The 21,981-nt window shown below is 33.6% G+C and overlaps 1 protein-coding gene across 1 annotated transcript; it reads left to right on the top strand.

The window, feature by feature from the left end:
• LOC112027217 (probable RNA-dependent RNA polymerase 5) lies at nt 1–21,981 on the top strand. Its single transcript, XM_024059889.2, is given in 21 exon segments — nt 1–560; nt 1,118–1,183; nt 1,364–1,478; nt 1,569–1,704; nt 2,491–2,565; nt 2,708–2,897; nt 3,723–3,882; nt 3,970–4,057; nt 4,189–4,332; nt 4,597–4,671; nt 4,782–4,838; nt 4,840–4,854; nt 6,595–6,701; nt 12,904–13,052; nt 13,302–13,524; nt 14,855–15,080; nt 17,718–17,878; nt 19,517–19,682; nt 20,759–20,897; nt 21,246–21,409; nt 21,532–21,981. Coding segments are annotated over 21 exon segments (3,036 nt in total). The 5' UTR covers nt 1–217; the 3' UTR covers nt 21,769–21,981.

Here is a 21,981-nt window from a genome sequence, read left to right as displayed (position 1 = left end):
AAAGTGAAAAAAATCCAGTACATCACCCCCAAACCACGACAAATATGTCACTCCGATAATAAATATCGACAGACGACAATCTCTCTCTCTCTCTTGAATTCCGTTGATTAAAAAACAGAACACAGTAACCATCTACACTCGCCCTCACCGTACTATAAAAAATTGAAATCGTAGTCGCGCGAACTCTCTTGCAGTAGCGATTTGAAGTTTGAAAGTGATGGCGGAGGGTTGGGTGGTGCTGCCGCAGGCGGTGGAGCAACTGATACAGCAAATATGCAGGGAGCAGAACCAGACGCCGCCGTTGACGGACGTGAGACAAGAGCTGGCGTTGCTCGGTGAGGAAGAGGCTGTAAATTTGCTCCGTAAAATAGCGGCCTCGCCCATAAAGAAAACCTTGACTCACTTTATTATGTTCATGATCCGAAAAGCCAAACAACCTCACTCTAATAATAATGATACTCCCTCCACTCAGAAAGTACCACGCGTCTCTCCGCTTCACAGTCCCTCTGCCCCTGCTTCACAATCACAATCCCGCCTCATCTACCCTCCAACACAACATGGTATCGACTTCACATTACACACTCTCTATCTTTCAAATTTGGTTTCTGTTTTCTCTAATAACTAAAAGAGCCAGCCAAGATTTCAGCTTATTGGGGAATTTTATTTTATGAGGTAGAGGAAATACTTAGATTTTTTCTTTTCCAGGAAATGAAAATGTTTCTTGATCAAAGCTTATCAACGTTTTTTTTTTTTCGAAATAATATTTTTAAAGTTTCGTTTCTTCCACCTAGCAAGTAGCCAAGTAGTGATTGTAGCAAATAATTTTTATATTGTATATTTTCAGAATTTGTATTTTTAGATTAGTTTTTTTTTTTTTTTGGTTGTATTTTCTAGATTGTATTTTTCCATTTCCACATGTGATTTTGTAATAAGTTAGAATTAGTTAGTTTGTTAGGTATATTTTCTGATTCGCATACAATCAATAATACAAGAAATTTATTTATCACGCTCTCTCTATTTTTTGACATGTATCAGCAATGGTTAAAAAAAAAAAAGTTGTAAAAATTTTGATGTGACAAAAGTAAACTTAATTAACTGTATATTTTTGTGGGCGCAGGTCGTCCAGTTACTCAATCCACAATTCCGGAGAGATGGTCCCAGGCCTCTTCGACCTCACCGAATGGTATTTCATTGAGCCTCCACATGTCTATTTCTTGGACGTTCTAATTTCTGTTTTTATTTGTTGGGGGTGAACTAATTTAACATGTATAACACTGACACACACACACACACTGTTATATTAGTGTCCATTGCTGGAATTCTCCTTGACACTGTAAACTATACGATGCTATATGATTTTAAGGGTACCTAAGAGGCTCATTCTCTTCGAGTTTGGAAAACGCTGTTAGTCCTAAGTTAGCGGCCTGGGGAGAGCTTGAGTTCCGAAAGGCATTCCTAATCCTAAGTTACATCGGGGAGTAAGTTTTCCCTCCTCCTTTTTTTTTGGCCTCCTGCATAATAAGCTCTGAATATTAAGCTGCATATTTGTTTTTTCTTTTTATATACAGAAACCAGCTCGAGCATGTTGACATATCTGCAGATGAAATTAGAACCTTAAAGCATTTAGGAATGGTAGATTTTGAGGAAAGAGTTTGGAAGGCCTTGGGACAAAAGTACATCATCAATTATGAAGACCGACGAAGGGTGAATATTATGTTCTTATTGTTGTTGACCTGTGATGGTTACTGTGTCTTGGTTAATTTCTTAATCCTTGAGAAGTCCGCTAAAGATAGAGAATCTTGAAGTTCTTTGCTGTGTTTTTTTTTTTTTTTTGGTAGAAAAAAGAGTTTTTGCTTATCTAAATCAGTAATGTCTGCTTGCGCGTTCTTTATTCTCCTCCATTTCTATTTTCTGGGTGATTCTTGAATGCATGCCCTCTTAGTGGACATAATTTATATGAGTCTAGGACTCTTTGGTTGTGTGCTTTTATGTTCTAGATCAACTAATCAGGAAATTTCGAGAGAGAGAGCGAGAGAGAGAGAGAGAGAGAGAGAGAGAGAGAGAGTTTTAACCTAAGATAATTTATAATTGTATGATATCGTAGAGTTTGGAGAATAATTGTAATGAGTGGTGGTAGCAAGTTGTCCTGATTTAAAATTCCTTTCTCAGTGAGAATAAACCTAAGCAATTATTCAGTTACTGTGGTTAGGGCCATCTTGCCTATTACCATTAGCATTTTGTATGCAATCTTGTCAAATGTTTCTAAACTATAATGAGGTAATTCAGCTATTGAATATATTCAATTGAATTAGGAAAAAGAAAGGAATATTATCTTCTGCAATGTGGATAGATTTAAAACTAATTTTCAATTTAACCATTGAGAGTTATGAGAGATAAAATGCTGTACAACTATGTTTTGGTGGCAGCCTCCCTTGTATTGACTTCAGCATTTGTCTAATTCACCTTTTCCTATTTTTTGGTGTCTTGCAGACTCTTGATTGGGACATGAAAAAGACGCACATTTATCATTGTCATGTTTCTTTGGATGGGAAGTACAAGTTCAAGGTTTGTTGTCCCCATCCTCTATATAGAGGGACATTCCCAAACACCTGCAGATGCATGTTTATGATGACATGAGTGACATCTATTCTGAGGATAAGAGTTCTTTCAAATCTAATTAAACTAATGGAAGTGTAACTATTTTCAGGGCCCATATTTGCACAAAACAAAAACTCACCTACAAAGAGTTTTAGGAGATGAGAATGTTTTGGTTGTCAAGTTTGCTGAAGAGGTGGCAGACAGGAGACAACTGGATATTTCCTGGGATTCTTATTCCATGTACAATAAGATTGCAAGAGAAGGGATTCTTGTTGGTTTCTATCGCTATCAGTTTTTTGGTGAGCCTTTCTTTAATGCTGTTGGAGAGATGAACTTTTAAAATTTTGGTTTGTTTTTGTTTTATTGCAGTTACTTCTCATTGTTATTCCAACTGTACTATAGATCTGAAGCAGTCAAGTCAGGATGTGTCCTTGATACCTTTTTTTAATTTCAATATTAAACATCTAAAAGCAAGTCTTGGAACCCTTATATTCTACTACTATACTTTTCTTGTTGATCAAAGGCATGGACTTCCTCAAGTTTAAAGGTTAATGAGTGTGATGTCCTTGTTTAAAAGGACCATGGGTTATAAAGCATGTTAGAGTAAGAAATACTTTTAAATTATCTAAAACAGAAATTAGCACTCTGGAGTGTGAGTGTGAATGTACAGATTCACTTTCAGACGTATGCAATGGAAAATTCAAGTTCATCCCTCCCTAATTCTTTTTATATAGATTGTATCAATTTTGTATAATGGTTTTTTGCTATCGTGGGTTCAAGCTCAGGAATCAGCACCTCCATAAAAAAGGGGGGGTGTGTAAAGCAACCTACCAATCACCTCTCCCAAACCCTGTAAAAAGTGGGAGCTTTGTGCATTGGGTACACTTATTACAGAATAAGTCTAAAGAGTTTTGTCAATTGCCCTTGCTGGAGTAGGACCAGTATGGGTTCAAGTAGAAGTGCATATTTCCTTCTTACTAGATTCTATATTTTTTCATGCTTCTTACATCATTCAAGTTAATTGTTTTGTTGCCAGTGACATGTTAACCTATAGAACATGTGTCTTTTCAATTTTGACCTGTTAAAAGATCTAGTGTAATTGATGTTTTCTTTATATTGATTAGTGTTTAAGGATGGAGGCAAAGAAGAAAAGAAAAAAGACCCAACTTCTTCATCTGTCAAGTGTTTTTTCATTCGTATGGAGTCAATTGAAACGGTTTATGAAGCAAGGTCTTTATTCATGCATGCACATCAATTGCCTAGTGTGGCCAATTATATGGCTAGGTATGTTGACAATCCAAAGAGTCTTTTGAGAGCCATATCTAAGAATTTTTCATAATGATTTGAAAGTTACTTTTACTGTGAAGTCAGGTTTTCTCTTATCTTGTCCAAGACCACCAAGCTAGAAGTTGATTTAGCATCTGTTAATATCCAACGAATTGAAGACGTCCTTTGCACGGTATGATCTTAAAATTATCTTTTCAATGAAATTTCTTGTCTTCTATGAATCTGGTTAAATTCAAATTTTTTTCTTATCCATTTCTCTTCAATATGGATTTTTTCCCTTTTTCCTTTATGGGTAAACTGCAGGATCGAGAGGGTAAAGTTGTCTATGAAAAACCTGAGAAACCTCGTATACATACAGATGGAACTGGTTTCATATCTGAGGATTTAGCTTTGATTTGCGGTAATAATGTACACAGAGGAGAGCGCACTAGGGATGAAAATATTGAGGTTTGTGATTTTGGATATGTTTCCTTTTAAGTAGACTACAGATTAAAATAATGAATTGAAAAGTTAGTTTCTTCGAACTGATCTCAGTTTGTTATGTTTCTGTTTCTGTGAGTGAAATGACCTGAACTCATGTCATGGCCTGACTGGATGTTTTGTATTTCATTGTCTTTTTATCTTATGTATTTTTTTATAAAACAAATATGTCATTTAATCTTCTGTGTACATAACTTATCATTTGATTAATGGTCTCTTTAATAATGTCAGACAAATCCCAGTATTGTTGAACTTGAAAGTAATCTTTTGGCAATGCAACGGCAAGAATCTAAAGCTCAAGAACCAGTATGTTGATCAAAAACTGGTGTTTCCTTCTCTTTTTGAGCCTTTACTAGTGTGTGTGTTTATTTTGGAATTGGAATTCATTCCCATTTCAATTATTATTTGTTTTCCAGCCTTTGCTAATCCAGTTTCGTCTCTTTAACAATGGTTGTGCTGTTAAGGGAACCCTTTTTAGTCAATAAAAAGGTACTTTCTTTTTCATACTCAATTGTCTATTTCCTTTTCTTTGTATCGCTTTGTAATAAGTTTTAACCATAAGGGGTATAAAAAAGAATAAAATAAGTCAAGCACCAAGTTAGGTAATGTGCATTGAATGAGTGTTGACTTCTTTCTTACTTGAAGAAAGATTTAATTCTAAAGGATCCAACTTTAACTGAAAACAATTATGCTACTAACACCACAAATGCAGAAATATTGAGTCAGCATTGTTAGGGTAAATTAATTAACCCTAAACACACTTCCTGAGACTAACAAGAATGTAATTTTTTCCCCAAGCTAGTGCTGATGGATAGAGCTGCAAACGAGCCTAGCAAAGTCGAGTCTTAATAGTTTAAGATTATTCATTTAATTTTATTTTGAACATGAGTCGAGTTCGAGCTCTTTACCAAACTAAATTACATGTTCAAGCTTGGTTCATTTTTTTGTTGAACAACCATGACTAAAATATTTTGTTCATTAGCAAATCTATGTGAATAATTAACAACTAAATTATCTTGAAATTATATAATTTGAGTTAATAAGATAGAATGATTTTTGTTATGAAAGTATAAAAATTAGGTTCATTTACTGTGTAGTGTGTACTATTAAAAATTATATATACTTTTTACTACGAAATGGGCTATTTATATCATTAATAAATGACATAAATAATTTGATATCTTATGAATGTACACAATCCAATATCGAATCTATGCGAATAATTAATAACTAAGTTATATTAAAATTATATTATTTGAGTTAATAAGGTAGAATGTTTTTTGTTTATGAAAGTTTAAAAATTAGGTTCATGTACTACAAAATGGACTATTTAAATCAGCAAAAATAATTTGATATCTTATGAACTTATACAATCCAATATATATATATATATATATCTATCTCAAACTTGATACTCATGAGCTTGTGCACGAACATAGCTTGGTTTGTTCACAACCCATTTGATTGATGACCTTATCATTGGATTTTTATTGGAACAAAATATTTTAATGGAGTGGAACATTTTGACTTGGGACATTAGAGGAACATATTAGAAAATACTTCAACATGACTCTAATGTTGTTGGTTTTAGTTGAATTGTAAAATATGAAAATTATGGTTAAAAGAGAAGAAAGAGGAAGAGAAGTTAGAGAGACAGAGAAAAGAGAGAAAGGTTAGCCCATATTTATATTACTGCAATGTGGCAAGATTACTAGAATACACCTCGCTAATGTGTAATAACAACCGAATGGAAAAATAACAACAGTAACTCTAACAGTTATAACCATGTATCAACTATGTGCCTCACTTCTGATGATATCTAATTTTAGATTACTTTGATTAAATATTATTTTTGGCCGCTATAGTGCTAGTGGAAATCACCTCTGACTTCTGTTTAATACTTGCGTGATGAAAAGTTCTTATAATTCAGTATCATTCAACCTCCGACTTGCAGCTTTGTGTCTAATAATTATGTAAAATTTAGCAACTTATACTCTGATGTTAGTGTAATACATTAACATTATGCTCCTCACTTCAGAGTAAAGAATTCTGGTTTTGGCTTTCATATCTAATATGTTCTGGTTATTAAATGTCCTAAATGACTGCAATGATTGGCTGGTGATGCTCTTTGTTATTTATTTATTTTTTTCTGACTGGTTTTGATCTAGTTTCCTTTTTCTGCTTCTAATATTGCATACTTTGTTCATTTTCTATATTCAAATTTTGTAGCTTCCTCCTAGAACAATTCAAGTTCGACCTTCAATGATTAAAGTTGAGACAGATCCAAAACTGTCAAATATCAGAACGGTGAATTCATTGGAGATAGTGGGAACAAGGTTTTCATCATTTGACACTTCTATACTATTTTGAAGTTTTATGCTCTCTGTAGTTAATGTGTACTTGTTAATAAGTCATCACTTATATCTGATTTTTCAAAATGGCCTTTGTTTGAAACCATCAAATGTGCTCTGGGTTCAAATGGGGAATAGGAAAATCATGTATAAGGGAGATTTAATTTCTGATAGTCTATCCCGATATTTATTGGTGAATTGTCTATGGTGTTGTAAGTTTACCTAGCAGGCTTGATGAAAAGTCAAGCTTTGCCTGGCAACAATATGAATCCATTTTTAAGTTTACTTATAGAAAGAAAATAAAGTAAACAAATCAATTTAGAAGATCTTAAAAGTTCAAGAGAATCTTATTCATAGAAAGGTATTAAACCCCCTTGTAAAAAAGAAAAAGAAAAAAAGAGAAAGGTATTAAACCCTACACTAATTCTGGCCAAATGCAAAAACGTGGTAGTGAGATGGAACTTCCCTTGAGTTCCAAAAAATCTTTACATGTCAAAAAAAGTTTTAAGGATAAACCTTGGAAGCTGACATGACACGGAACTCTACAGCATTTCTTGAAAAATTAGGAGTCAACACAATAGGGATATGAAAATTAATTAATTAATATTTTTTTGGTATATATTATAAATTTTTGGGCATAATTAATTTTATTTTAGGTTTTAAAAATAAGTAACAACAATAAAATGTTTGAAAACATATCTAAATTAATTTAAAGGCAATAATAGATTGATTAATAAAATAATGCTATTAAATAATTAAATAAAAAATGCTAGTAAGTATTCTGCATAATTTCATATTTTGTACATTATATCATTATCAATTAATTAATAATAATAATAAAAAAAAACTCATAAACCATAGCTCAATAAAAAAAAAAAAAAAAAAACCTAATCAAAATCACTACTCAGTATATTTATTCAAAAGATCGAAAGAGAAACAAAAAATAAAACAGAAAAAAGAAAAGAAAAAAAGAAATGGAAAGACAGAAGATGCGAATAGAGACAGAGAGCAAAGAGTGATGGAGAGACTAACTGTGGTTGACGCAATCAGGATGGCTCTAGCCATAGGAGAGCAAGAGTGATGAAGCCATGGAAGCTTAATTTGCTATTACTTTACAAATTCGCCTATTCAAGAATTATTTTATGGGGTTCATGTGTGAAGTCAAATTGAAGTGAAGGTCATGTTTGTTTTTTTTTTTTTTTTTTTTTTTATTTTTATTTTTGTTTTAGAAACAAAGGTAATGGGGTTTTGATGGTCTAAGTGTCAGTCTTTTACGGTTAAAAGAGTTTTTAATTTGGCTTTTTTTATTTTATTACTTATGATCAATTTTATATGCAGGGTCAAATCTGTAATTTCCACAATTCCTGCGAATTAAGGGTATTTTGGTAATTTAGTTGAGTCTAGAATCTTCTAGGGTATTTTAAGTATCTTAGGTTTATTTTCTTTGGGTCCAAGATTAGGTTTGGTTTACTAGTCAAACTAGTAATCCTAATCATTCTTAAAAAAAAAAAAAAAAAAAAAACTAGTAATCCTAATACTATAGGAATCCTAATACTCCTAGTACAAGTAAGAGTTACTGTTCTCAATGTATTCAAAAGGGAGAATGTTGATTGATAAAAGTTGAGTGTTTTAAGCAATAGGCAAATTGGCCCTCGTTGATTCTTTCTCCTTATCTCTTCTCTTTCTAAAGTTACTGTTCACATGTACTGTTTATACAGCTACTGAACAGCTTGTATTTCTCTCTAATTCTTCTTCTTTCCTAATCCTAAACCCACCATAACTATACAGACAAATCCCTAATTTTTCCTACAATTTGGATATCATAGCTAAATCCTACTTAAATCCTAACACGAGTTCTTTGCTAAAGTCTTATTCTGCAAACCTTCCGCCACTAAAAAAAATTTCTCATCTAGGATCATGTCGATGCTTGAAGAAATATGCTCTATGACAAAAACTTTGAAAAGGCTGGGAGATTTTATTTTGTTAAATTCCTAATGGAATAGCAACACAGGAAGAACTTTATGGGTTAGACCAAAGTTCCTTGCATGATGATGATCTCGAAGAAGAAGATACCTCTCTTCTTTCAGTTATTAGGCATATTCGTGCTGCACCTAAGCCAGAGGAGGATTGGAAGCCTACTTTAATATTTAGGACCATGGTGGGACTGAAGCTCGAATGATTATTATTGATGGTGGCAGTGACATAAATATTGTTTTTGCAGCTACTGTCGAGAGGTTGAGGCTACCAATGGAATCACATCCGAGACCATACAAGGTAGCGTGATTGAGATGTTATCATAGTGAAAAGAACAGTACATATAAATTTATGTTCAATAATGCACAAATTGTGTTAAAGCCCGTGAATGCAGAACAACTAGAACAACTAAAGCAAAAACAAGAGGTCAAGCCTAAGGAAGATATCAGTGCTCTTGCAATGGTAGTCACAAAGGAGCAAGACGAACATAAAATTGATCATGGAAAAATCAAGATGAAGGAGGATTTTGATGTTACTATCATAGATAAATTCAATAAGGATTTCAAGTTGGATATTCCTTTAGTTATTGATTTCATCATTCCAAATGAATTTAATGGTATGATCTTTTTGTTCCTGATGTGTCCAAAGGTGATTGAAGAGTAGGTGCAAGTTTCAAGTTTGAAGTTTCTTATACTTCAAGACTTTAAAACTTGAGGTCAAGTTTCTTCCAACCAGAGGAGAATGGTGAAGCCATGGAAGATTAATTTGCTAGTAGCCTCACCTATTCAAGAATTATTTTATGGGGTCCATCGTGTGAAGTCCAATTGAAGTGAAGATCGTGAGGTTTTGATGGTCTAAGTACGATTCTTTTAGGGATAAAACAGTTTTTAATTTGTTTTATTTTATTTTATTAGTTATGGTCAATTTTATATTCAGGGGCAAATCTGTAATTTTTGCAATTACTGCGAATTAAGGGTGTTTTGGTAATTTAGTTGAGTTTAGAATCTTCTAGTGTCTTCTAAGTATCTTAGGTTTATTTTCTTTTGGTCCAAGTTAAGTATTTATTAGGTTTCTATTTTAACTTTTAACCTTAACACTGTGTTTGGTTGGGGTGAAAATAGGAAGGATGGAAAACATAAAGAGGAAAATAGGGTGAAAAACAGTGTTTTTCACTGTTTGGCAAAAGAAGGAAAATGGGGAGGAAGGAAAACCCGGGAGAAAGTTTTCTCTCCCAGGCCCACAATTTTCATCCTCCTAAATCGGGAGGAAAATTTGGAGGGAAAAATGCTGTGAAAGCACTTTTACACAAATACCCTCTCCCAATGTCTACAACAATCCAGCGCGGCAGAATAAGAAGGAAGTAGAAAATAACCACCTAACCACCAAACCCAGCACCACCACCAAACACCGCAACCTAGCACAGAAAATTAACTCAAAATCAACAGAAAATTAACCAAAAATCAACGGAAAAGCAATTATAAAACCCAACTCAAAATCAAGACAAACCCATTGGAAAACCCAACTCAAAATCAATCAAAACTGACCGGGAAACCCAACCCAAAATCATCACGGACACACCACAAAATCATTAAAATCGTTCTAAATCTAGATCCAAATTCATCAAACCCATATGCAAATTCATATAAATAATCAAACCGAAATTTAAAAAAGGAGTAGAAGAAGAAAGAAAGAAGAAGATGCTGAAGCAGAGGAAGAAAAACCCAAACCAGAATTTTTCTTTCTCAACCCAAAATCATCATCTATAATAACAACATAAAACTCAAATTGTAAAACAAGAAGAGGAAATAAAAAGATTCTCAAAAAAAAAAAAAAAAAAAAAAGGAGAAGAAAGAGAGGCGGAGATAGAGAAAAGGACTGAAGGAGTGTATTATGACTTAGAAAAAAGGAGGGATTAGGTGGGGGTAGGTGGGAAATAATAGAAAAAGGGAAGAGAAATATTATTTTAATAAAAAAAGTGTGTATAATAAATAAATTGATGTAGGTGTTTTGTAAAAATAATGGTGTAAAATAGAAAAAAGTAAGTTTTTGTGTGTAAAAAGACGGATTTTTTTAGACAGACCGATGCGGTTGCTCTTATCACTTTTGCCTCTTCTCATCTTACCTTCACAGCACACCAATGTCCAGCGGTCCAGGTTCTCTTCTCTCTCTTTTTTTTTTTTTTTTTCAACGTGACCTAATCAAGTTGTACATTACTGTAATTTTTACATTATAATAATAAAAATAATAACATAAATTTATATATATATATATATATATAATGTGGTAAATTTTATATTATTTAATAAGTACAAATAAATCTATTTCTTACTTATTACGTAACAAGGGTATAATAGTCAATTTATATAAATTATATTTTTCATCCTTCCCTTTTTCTCTCCAGCCAAACAAAAGAGTTTTATGCCCTCTTACTTTTCCACCCCTCCAATCAAACACACAAGAGGGAAAACTAAATATTTTCTATCCTCCCACTTTTACATCCTCTTTTCCACTCCTCCAACCAAACTAACCCTAAAAGACTCATACTTAGATCATCAAAATTTCATGATGTTCAGTTCAATTGGACTTCACATGTGGACCCCATAAAATAATTCTTGAATAGGTGAATTTGCAAAGTAATAGCAAATTAATCTTCCATGGCTTCATCATTTTCCTCTGGTTGGAAGAAACTTGACCTTGAGTTTTTAAGTGTTGAAGTATAAGGTCCTTCAAACTTGAAACTTGCACCAACTCTTCAATCACCTATGGAAGCATCAAGAACAAAGAATCTTTCCCATTCGTATCATTAAATTCATTTGGAATGATGAAATCAATAACCAATGGAATATCCAGTTTGAAATCCTTCTATTACATTTTTTCTGTTAACCCTATTCATTATCATGTGATCAGTTGTCTTAAAAGAAGTTTTATTTCAAACTTTGAGGTCTAGAGGAAACTTACCAAAAACTAAGGTTTCAATAAAACTATAAGATTTTATTAAAACATTTTTAGTAACTTTAAGGTTAAAAAAAAACATTTTGAAAATTTGAGGTTTAAATGAAACACACCCAAAATTCTAAGGTTTAAAAAGTAACAAGTTGTGAACGTGTCATGACCGTCTCCGTGCTGTGTCCCAATCAAAGAATTGTTTTCTCTTTCCGGAAATGTGATAGACACGGATATACACGTATTGGCACAGTACACAGCACATTTTATCGCTTGTCTGTGCTACAGAGGTATAAACTCTGTTGGCCCTATACCATGAGGCAGTGAAAGAAGATACACAGCCCTACAGATCAATTACATTTCCTGTTGTCCTGAAAAGTAAGATCCCTATGACCTTAAATTCTGCTGAAAATAGACAACCTTTTAACTGATGATAACAAAACCTGCTTTCCTCCTGCATTGTCATATCACATGTTTCTCCTTTCGATAGTAGAATTCCAAAACCAATAATTCTTAAGGGACACAATCAATTGCTATGATTTGTAGATCACATATATTTGATGATTCATGTGTTGGACACTTGAGGACATGGCACCCAAGTCCCCCTATATTTGAACTTATTTTGAGATTAGTTATGAATTCACCTACAAAATGCCTGTAATTCTACAGGTATTAGGCATTCTTGTCAAGAAACTTGTACAAAGTTATTACTTTTCTATAACTTACAATCTTTGGCTATTTTCTAGGTAACAAGCACTTAAGTCATGATTTGGTAATTGCATTGCCTGGTACTACATGTCTCTGTCAAAAAATTGATACTCCCGTTCATATATGCAACTCATGGTCATGGGCTAATCCTCATTGTGGTGAAGTGGTCATGCAAATGTAAAATATTCATTGAGAAACTGCAGCCTATGTTGGTGTGCAGAAATACTAGTAGTGATGGCCGAGATTGTGATTTCTAGGCTAATTCATGCAAAAAGTTCCCTACTTAAATTTGGCTTACCATTTCTTTTATTGTTAAAAAAAAAGTTCTTCTTTGGTGTGGTTGAGAATGTGACAGACTCATCATCCACTATATTGGTAAGTAGTGAGCTTATAATTGACATAATATCTCATCATGTGATATTGTGACCACTGGTTTGCTTGTATTGCTGTTTGATGATATAAATTTCTGCTGAAAGAGAAACTTAGATACAATGAAAGTGCTGCTTTTCTTTTTTTAGTTTCTATCGTTTAAGTGGTCTAATTTTCAGTTCTTCTCTGCCAGCAATCAGCCAAAGAAAACATATCTATCAAGAAATTTGATTGCACTTTTAAGCTATGGAGGTGTCCCAAAAGAATATTTCATGGATATACTTTCAAATGCTTTAAGTGATGCTCATCGAGTTTTCTCCAATAAGGGTGCTGCACTAAGAGGTAGTCTTCCTGTTAAAGGTTATAGCTTATGAGTAGCGATAATTTATCTTCTTTTAAAAAAATAGAATTTCTGGCCTTATTGGAAGCAAAATCTTAGGTCTTGATTTAGAATTCTGGAATTAATTTTAACATTTTTATTCGCATCTTATTAAATCTTGCTAAAAATAAATCTCATGCCAATACTTTTCTCTTCCATTTACTTGTAGTCCTTGAGTGATTCTCCCCTTCAATTCTTTTTTGTTTATGCAGTTTCTGTTAACCATGGGGAGATTGATGATTTTAATGTGGCAAGAATGATTTTATCCGGGATTCCTCTTGATGAATCATATTTGCAATATCGACTCTCTATACTGATGAAGGAGGAAAAGAAGAGCCTTAAAGGAGGAAAGCTTCACGTACCTGAATGTTACTATTTAATGGGGACTGTTGATCCCACTGGGCTACTTGAAAGTGATGAAGTTTGTGTTATTCTGTACGTATACTTGTTAGACGTTTTCCAGTTTCGTACATATTCAAAAACCATTCTGAGCGTTTATGAAAAAAAAGCTATATTTACTAGTTAAAATAAATCAATTAGCTATATTTCTTGATATTTTTAAATGTCTACTTTGTTATACTCACATCTGATTTTTAAACTTCACTACTAACGGGCAACAACAACCAAAATTTACCATTAATAATAAAAATTACAACTACAAGTAAACTTTCACAAAAAACTAACCGAAAACTCCAATACATCAAAGGTGTCCTTACACTATCTCAGTAGGGAAAGCATTGTCTATACCTCACTCACAAAACAGTTTTGCTTCTTAAATCTTACACACACATCAAAGCTACACCGCCACTCCTTTTACAAGGAGTGACAGGCCTCCTTACTTTTTTTCTTTTCAATGTGGGGCTATCACTTTTAATATAATTAGTGACCTCCCTATGATTCTTCTTGCCGATGTGGGATTCTAAAACTAATGAGGAATTCTCTAACCTTCTCCTATCATGTGCTGGACTCAACTTTATTATTTTATTATTAGAGAAAAGTTAATGGATGTTCTAAGGACATTGGTTTAAGAAATATGTTTAGAAACTTTTTATTGGAAAAGAAAAAAACAATTAATTTTTTTTGACAGCCTTTTATATTTCCCATGAAAATGGTGTCAAAAATTTCCTAAAATGGTTTATTAACAATTGCCTTAAGGGCGCTTGTTAAAAGGACCCTTATTATTATTATTATGTGCAAATGAAACATTCTTTTGCATTTTAGTTAGGACAGACTTACATCTGTTCTTTTTTATAGGTTGCTACCTTAAGTTTAACTTTATACATATCTTTTAAATGATGTTTTGATTAGGCATGATTTCTTTAAGTTGAAAATTTAAATGCATTATAAAAAGGTCTAAAATGAATTTGAAAATATCAGTACAGTTGCAATTGTATAAGAACTGTAAAATTTTTTCAAAGTATCACAAGATAAATTACAATAATTTTGCATTCTATCGATAAAAGGTTTTAGAGATTGTCTATATCTTGATCATACTGTTATGTGGTATGCTACTGATACCTTACTCTTTTTCTTACTCAACAGTATTGTAGTATCGAATATCAATAAGCCTTTTTGTTATATGTTGGGTTAATGACTTATTAATCAGACTGTGATTTGTGAAGATTTACACAAGTGGATACATTTTCTATTTTCTTAATTATCATATGTTAATCTTTTCTTTTATAATCAATGCCTGACAACTTTAGTGGCAATTAATTAGGCTCTTTTTGTACTAATTTTTTTTTTCTTTGAACGATGTATGTAGTGATAATGGACAAATTTCGGGGAAGGTATTAGTGTACCGGAATCCTGGTTTGCACTTTGGCGACATTCATGTTTTAAAGGCTACCTATGTGAAGGCCTTAGAATCTTTCATTGGAAATGCAAAGTTTGCCATATTCTTCCCTTGTAAAGGTCCACGGTCCTTGGGGGACGAAATAGCAGGGGGTGATTTTGATGGTGACATGTATTGGGTCTCAAGAAACCCTCAGGTTGGTATTTACATTTACTTTAGTTCCAGAGAATTTTTTCTTTTTATCTGAAAATTTCACGCCCTTGATAGTTGGTATAATCTCAGTTCTAAACGCTTGTCCTACACTCTTTTCAGTATATTAGTATAATGGTATCTGTGGTTGCTTTACTTATCTTTCAGTAATTTGCATTGCACATATGCATAGGGATTTGTCTTTTTCAGTGAACCTCATTCAATGCCAACGATTGGGTCTGAACTTGTTAAATGCTACTCTTAAGTAGTGGTTTCAGCTTGATATAGCACTCCTTAATTCTTCATTTGTTTCTCTTAGGTACCTGCTTGCACCTCACTCAATGATTTTCAATTGGTTCTTGAAAAAAATCTCATTAGACTCCGAATCACATGTGCAGCGGATTATATCAACAAGTTACATAATTTCCAATCAAATAATTCAACTTAGTTATTAAACCACAGTAACCAATCACCAAATGAAAACAAGAATATTCAAAGTAGTAAATGGCACATAAATTTTGGTGATAAAGTGGAAAACCTCTGAAAAACCTCTTTAATGTAAAAACCACTACTGGGATCTAATCCTGTTAGAAAATCCATTATAAAAGAAGTAGTTAAAAATAGTCTACTCTGAAAACCTTTGAATCTAGACTCTATTGTAACCTTAGAAAATGCCTTTGTTTGCCTTCTAACTACAGTAGCCCATTCTTCCATATGGATCTTCTCCAATAACATCTTGTCCACGCCAAATAGAACTACGACACTCTTAAAAAATCCTTCGAATATTTGCAGCAGTGAACTCACTAGAATCAAACTCTCAGGTTACAAAGAAGCCTCTTATTTACGCACTTTGGAATTGCAAGATGAGTGGGTACACATGATATTTCGGTTGGCTTAAGAGAGGAGGCTTCAAGATTTGAATCTATTAGCCTGGTATGGCAGCCTTCCATTGGTCAATAAGTCGTGCATAGGGCTGGAAAACCTAACCCAACCCACCTGGCCTGCCTGGACTGACATGGCGACCTGTGGTTGTCTCCGAGTGCATAGGCGGTCAAGTGGTGGGTCTTGGGAACTCAGTTTTCGGTTTAAGTCTTGGGTTCCTGGATTCCTGGACCTGGCGAAACTGACCTAACCAATCCCTTGTCTCTCTCTCTCTGAGTCACAGACTGTAGGAGTTCCTTACTGACAGACAAATTGTTCCCTTTTCCATCTTAAACGCCATTGGCATCTCTCAACCTGTCGAGGTCAAGCCGTCAAGATCTGGCCACCGAAGTCTGGATCTGACCATGATGGTCAAGATCCTCGTCATCTGTTGTTGTTTCCCTTGTCTAGATATCCAATTAATAACCTGACAACTCCGACTGTGAAACCCAATGGCCCAATCAACTGATAACCCACTGGTGCTTGGTCGGCATCAGTTGGCCTTCTCTCCAACCCGCTGCCATCGGGTTGAGTGATGGTTTCAGGGAAAACCTGAGCCCTTCTGACCTGTGAACATCCCTAGTCGTGCAACATGTGATTTATATAGATGCATAAGGTAGGGGTAAACTTTTGCAAGAATCCCTCTTCTAGCAGAACTTGGATTATGTTTCTACTGTCTGCACAATCTCCATCAAGCAAAAGTCGAGCAAGTATCTTGCAAATTTTTTGTCTTCTTTAAGGTTTTGGTTGTGTATATTTGATTTTTTTCTTAAGCAATATTCTCAGCTTCAAATTTCTTCAGCAGTCTTTGTAGCTTCTTGAAATGATTTCAAGCTAACTTAATTACATCAATTGCAAACACTTTTAATTTTAGTTTTATCACAAGGAATTAACTTACATCTAAAACCTAGCAATTACATCTCAAACTTTTCATGGAAGCATTATTTGCTTACGTTGTGTGTTCATTACTCTGTCTCATAGCCAATATTAACCATGCAATTACTTTGTAACTTGTGAATATATTGTTTATTGACAGCTCAACTGTAAAACATTGGCTTGCCAATATTGTTGTCTTCAAAGTTTTTGACTTTAAGCATGAACAGTATAAAACAAGTAAAGCCTGACTTTTGATGTCAACTATGTTGAAATATTTTTACTTTTGACATCAATAGCATGTCCTGGGCTATCTGACAAAATAAAAGTTTACTTATCAAATCTTCATTAATTAACACGGTAAGAACATGATCTTTGATCTTATATAGTCTTTAAGTCTCCTTAACTGAAGATCATGGATCTTGTGAACATATCATTTTGCACCAAATTGACATCTCAGTTTTGGTACCAATTTTAGAATTTAAGATACATGTTTATATTGGTTGATAGGTCTAATTTCAGGCTGTCTGGTGAAACTGAAAATTTTTACTTTCAACACTTATTCAAGTGTCAAAATCTTTTTCTATATCTTCCATTAAAAAAAAAGTGTCAAAATCTTTTAAGGAAAAAAAATGATACTGATATACACTGAATCATTTTTGCGTTGAGTAAATAAAAAAAATGGTAAATGATTGTTGGTTAGGTATAAGGTTAATATCTTGAAGAGAATGCTAAGATTTTGCCAAATCAACACCAAAGGTTCAAGCTTCTGTTTAGTACCTATTTCAATTTATAATTGACATTATTTAGATTCTTTCTACATTGACCATTTATTATTGAAATGCTTCAGCTATTGGAACATTTTAAAGTGAGTGAACCTTGGACACCATCTTATTCAGTGCATAAAGTGCCCAATAATGCTATCCCCCTTAAAAAGCCAACCGATTTTTCATCCATGGAACTTGAACAAGAGCTTTTTAAACTATTCCTGTCAACCAGGTTTCAGCCAAGGTATGTATTCTGTCTTGTACCTTTAATTTTTTTTTTCAAATGCGAAGGTTTATGCGGATGTCATTAAGCTTTACTATCTTGTGGCTGCTATGTACCCCATATTTACTGATTATCATCCTAAATTCTACTTTTTTTTTATTTATTTTGTAATGAACAAGTATAGGTTGGAAAAATACTATTTGATTTTTTATTTATTTATTTATTTATTTTTTATTTTATAAAATTTTTAAATTGATTACTCTTTTGAAGTTTCAACTTACTGTTGGATCTCTAAAAACTTCTGGGGTGTCAATTTGTAATGCTAAACATAAATCAGATAGAAGTCATATTGTAATGCCCCCAACCCAACCCAACCAAGAGGCTATACAAGTGGCAACTGCCGTGCACTTTTAAAGGTTTCACTTAACACGTGTGCAAGGCCTTCAAAAAGAGCATAACTAACCTCAAATAATCAGTAAGTAAAATCAAATCCAACTACCATCGATAATTTAAATGCCATAGTCTCCAAAACATCAATGAAAATAAAGTCCAATCTCAAGTGCATAAAATACTAATGACAAGAAAATTCTAAGAACCAAAATCCATTCTTATTTCAAAATATTCCTGTACTCCTCTCAGGAGCACACCCCAGTGGAAGCCCCATCAAATGCTATTTCTTAAGATCTGAATCTGAAAGGGGGAAAAGGGGGGGAGTGAGTTTGACAACTCAATAAATAACCAAGTCCTAACAAGCTGGATCAACCTTTCTGGAAATCAACCTTTGTATAACCTTGTTAAGAACTCCGGCAGATGAACCACACTACCAGATATGACATTTGTATCCAATGAAATTAACACCGGACTCTAAATAAATATAATAATCAACCATCTAGGAGATTTGGGCCTAACCCTTTTAATGCTTCATAGTAATACCCATGGAAAACTCATACCGTTTCACAATTGGCTAGTTACCCTAAGCAAAATTCTAAAATTTCAGATATTTCTATATGGGTTTAAGATTTAGAGAAGAAAAAGGTTTCCTAGGGTTCTAACCTCAATAGAGTCATCTAGCTTTATCTCCTTGAGTATCTTGAGTAGTTTCCTCTCTTAGATTGTCTTTGTCTATATATACTTCTAGGGTTACAACCTTATTCTCTAAAAGCCCCCCTTAAAATATTATATATATGATATTGGCCCCTTAAAAAGAGTTACTAATTTATCCAACTTATTAATTCTTAACAAGCGTGCAAGGCCTTCAAAAAGAGCATAAATATAAAATATTGGCCCCATAAATATGTTCTTTTCTTTCTATGATCAAGTTGAATGGTTTCTCATGGAGCATGGACACTTCATTTGGGGTGCCATACCCATGGTTCCTAGGTAAGGGTTAATAAGGGCTAATTTTTCAAAAATCACTGTGTTGTATCTGTACTTATACCTGTGCTTCCTAGATGGTTTCCTCATTACCTCACCCCAAAAAAAAAAAAAAAAAAAATGTGGTGGTAGATAATCTGTCTTATTAGAGAACTGAGACCATGGTTCCTAGCATGGTGTTTTCTTCGAGTTGTTTCTTATGTAAAAAATATGGTATGCTGATATAAACTTTCATTAATATGATGTCATGATGCTTATATTCAAATTACTTTCTTCTGTTTACAGTTATGCTGTAGGTGTGGCAGCAGATAGCTGGTTGGCACTGATGGATCGGCTTCTTATTCTGGGAGATGATTGTACTGAAGAGAAAGTTTGTGTGAAAGCTAACATTATAAAATTAATTGATATATATTATGACGCTCTAGATGCACCCAAAAAGGGTGGACAAAAGGTTAGTTTTATATCTTTTTTAAACATTTGATAGATATTCAGGGAGTTGTGACTATGCACCAGTTGCAATGTAGTTCTGTATGAATTTAGGCTGAATATCTAGTGATTGCCACTGTTCATATCATGACCTTCTCAGGCTGAAGTTTTCAGAACTTACCACCTGGTTACCTCTCCTTTTTGTAAACTTCAAAGATTGTTTTTACAGTAGATTGCATTGAGGCCATGTGGCAAATGGCACAGATGAGAATTATTTTCCTTAGATTCATCCCTTTAAATAAAAGTGGACCAACAAGGACTTTAAACTTGTGAACCAGGATGTTCAGAATATGTTAATTGATCCAAGTAGTTTTGATAAACAAACTAGTAATTGAAGGTTTTCCTTTTGAAGTGATGCATATGTTGGATTGGACTTCAGTCTTTAGATTTTTTACATCAGAATTAAGTGTCAAAAGGATTAATTTTTGCAACCACTTGGGAATTCTATTGCACCTCATTTATTCTTCTAATTGATCTGGTATTCCAAAATCAACGAAGTCTCTAAACTTCTGGTATTGTTTTGTCATGATAGTCGGCTTCTTTGGTTTGCCTGACTTGTGCCAATTTACAAACAACCAATGTGGTGATTATAACCATATCTTTTACTTAGGTAATAGCATTTTTGACTTAGAGTTATAGAATGCTGGCTTGTGCAAACTCTGCCAGAGTAAAACCCCTGCTTGTCTAATGTGTCTGTATTGTCTTGAATTTTGAGGTCCAATGATGCCTGGAAAGAAAACTTTGTGTGAATATCGATGAATGTGGGAAAAATTGAAGGCAACAATCTCATCAATAGGTGTTTGGTGGTTTAATGTGATGAAGGACGCTTGAACATTGACAAAATCTGGAAGGGCTTTGTTGTTGTTTTATGATAGGATATTGTTGGGAGCTCTTAGTGGTTTTTAGAATTCTGTGTAAGTAGATACTCACGCCCACATTTATATTTAGCTATTTTGTGTTCTTGATTCTTGATCTCCCAAGTTGCCTTGTAGTGACTGATTCTATCTAGAAATTTGTATTTATTGTTATTATTATTTGCAGATTGAAGTTCCAAGAGAACTGAAGGCTGAATTGTTTCCACATTACATGGAGAGGGATAATTCTTTCAATTCAACATCAATTTTGGGTTTAATTTATGATACGGTTAATAAATATCAAACAGAAGATCAGTCCATGAAAGGTGAGGATTCTTTTTTTCAATTACAGTCTTTTTTCCATTTAATTTTCCCCCATGGCAGCCCCTGGACTGTTTAATGAATAAGAAAAGATATGGTAAATCTAATGTTTTAAAGGATAGAAGATGGACTTCAGTGGCAAATTTTCTTCTTCAAATTATGTTCTGCAGTATTCTAATGTTCTAATTAAAATGATAAAATTGTATAGTTAGAAGTTTTGAACATCATATGGTGCTTAAACTCATGAAATTATTGAATTGGCTTTTGGAAGAAGTTAGTTTCTTTCTTTTCTTGTGCTATTCAGAGAGCATCATGTAACAAGAATTGTAATATGTTTTCTTTGCACCATTCAGAAGTTCGGAAACTTCCATGTTTTGATGTTGAAGTCCCTGAAGCCTGCATGGAAAAATGGAAGGAACATTATGAGCAGTATAGGCAGGACATGACCGCAGCCATGCGGAATGGTCCTGAGGGGAAAAACGAGGCTGCTGATGAAGTCATAAAGAAGTATAAGATGGTGATGCTTTAGCTTATGCTTCTTAAATTCTAGAGTATTCACTCCCATGAAAAGTAATCTCCAGGTTGAAGAAACCCCTTTCCTTTTTATTGCTTTGCTGACTACTACTCATTTCATTGTAGATATTGTATGGTGCTTCGGAATTTGAGGAGTGTAAAAGGGGGATAGATGAGGTCTACAATGAGACTCTTGCAATATATCACGTCACTTATGATTATGCTAATCACCGAAGAGATGCCAAATATTGTTTCTTTGTTTGGAGGATTGCAAGTTCAGCCCTCCTTAAATTATATGCCAAGAAACAAGATGAAAGGTGCTTTGTCTGTCTCCGATCTGTTTTACGGGAGATATTTAATTAGTTGACGGAATATTGTATAGTTCATCATAGAGAAAATAACGTCTTCGAGTGTAAGATATTATTTAAAAGAGGTAGAGACTAAAGAGCATATGTATAATTTTTGGTACGTCGCCCAAAGGAAACTAGAATTGGTTAAAATTGTCTAGGTTCCACGTAGTGGAAATGACAAACGTATTATAAGTACATAATATGTTATATCTAGCTCCTCAAACTA

This window comes from Quercus suber, unplaced genomic scaffold (genome assembly GCF_002906115.3).
Source record: "Quercus suber isolate HL8 unplaced genomic scaffold, Cork oak 2.0 scaffold_170, whole genome shotgun sequence".
Taxonomy (NCBI): domain Eukaryota; kingdom Viridiplantae; phylum Streptophyta; class Magnoliopsida; order Fagales; family Fagaceae; genus Quercus; species Quercus suber.
Note: the sequence above shows the minus strand (reverse complement) of the source record. Positions and strands in the feature narration are given on the sequence as shown.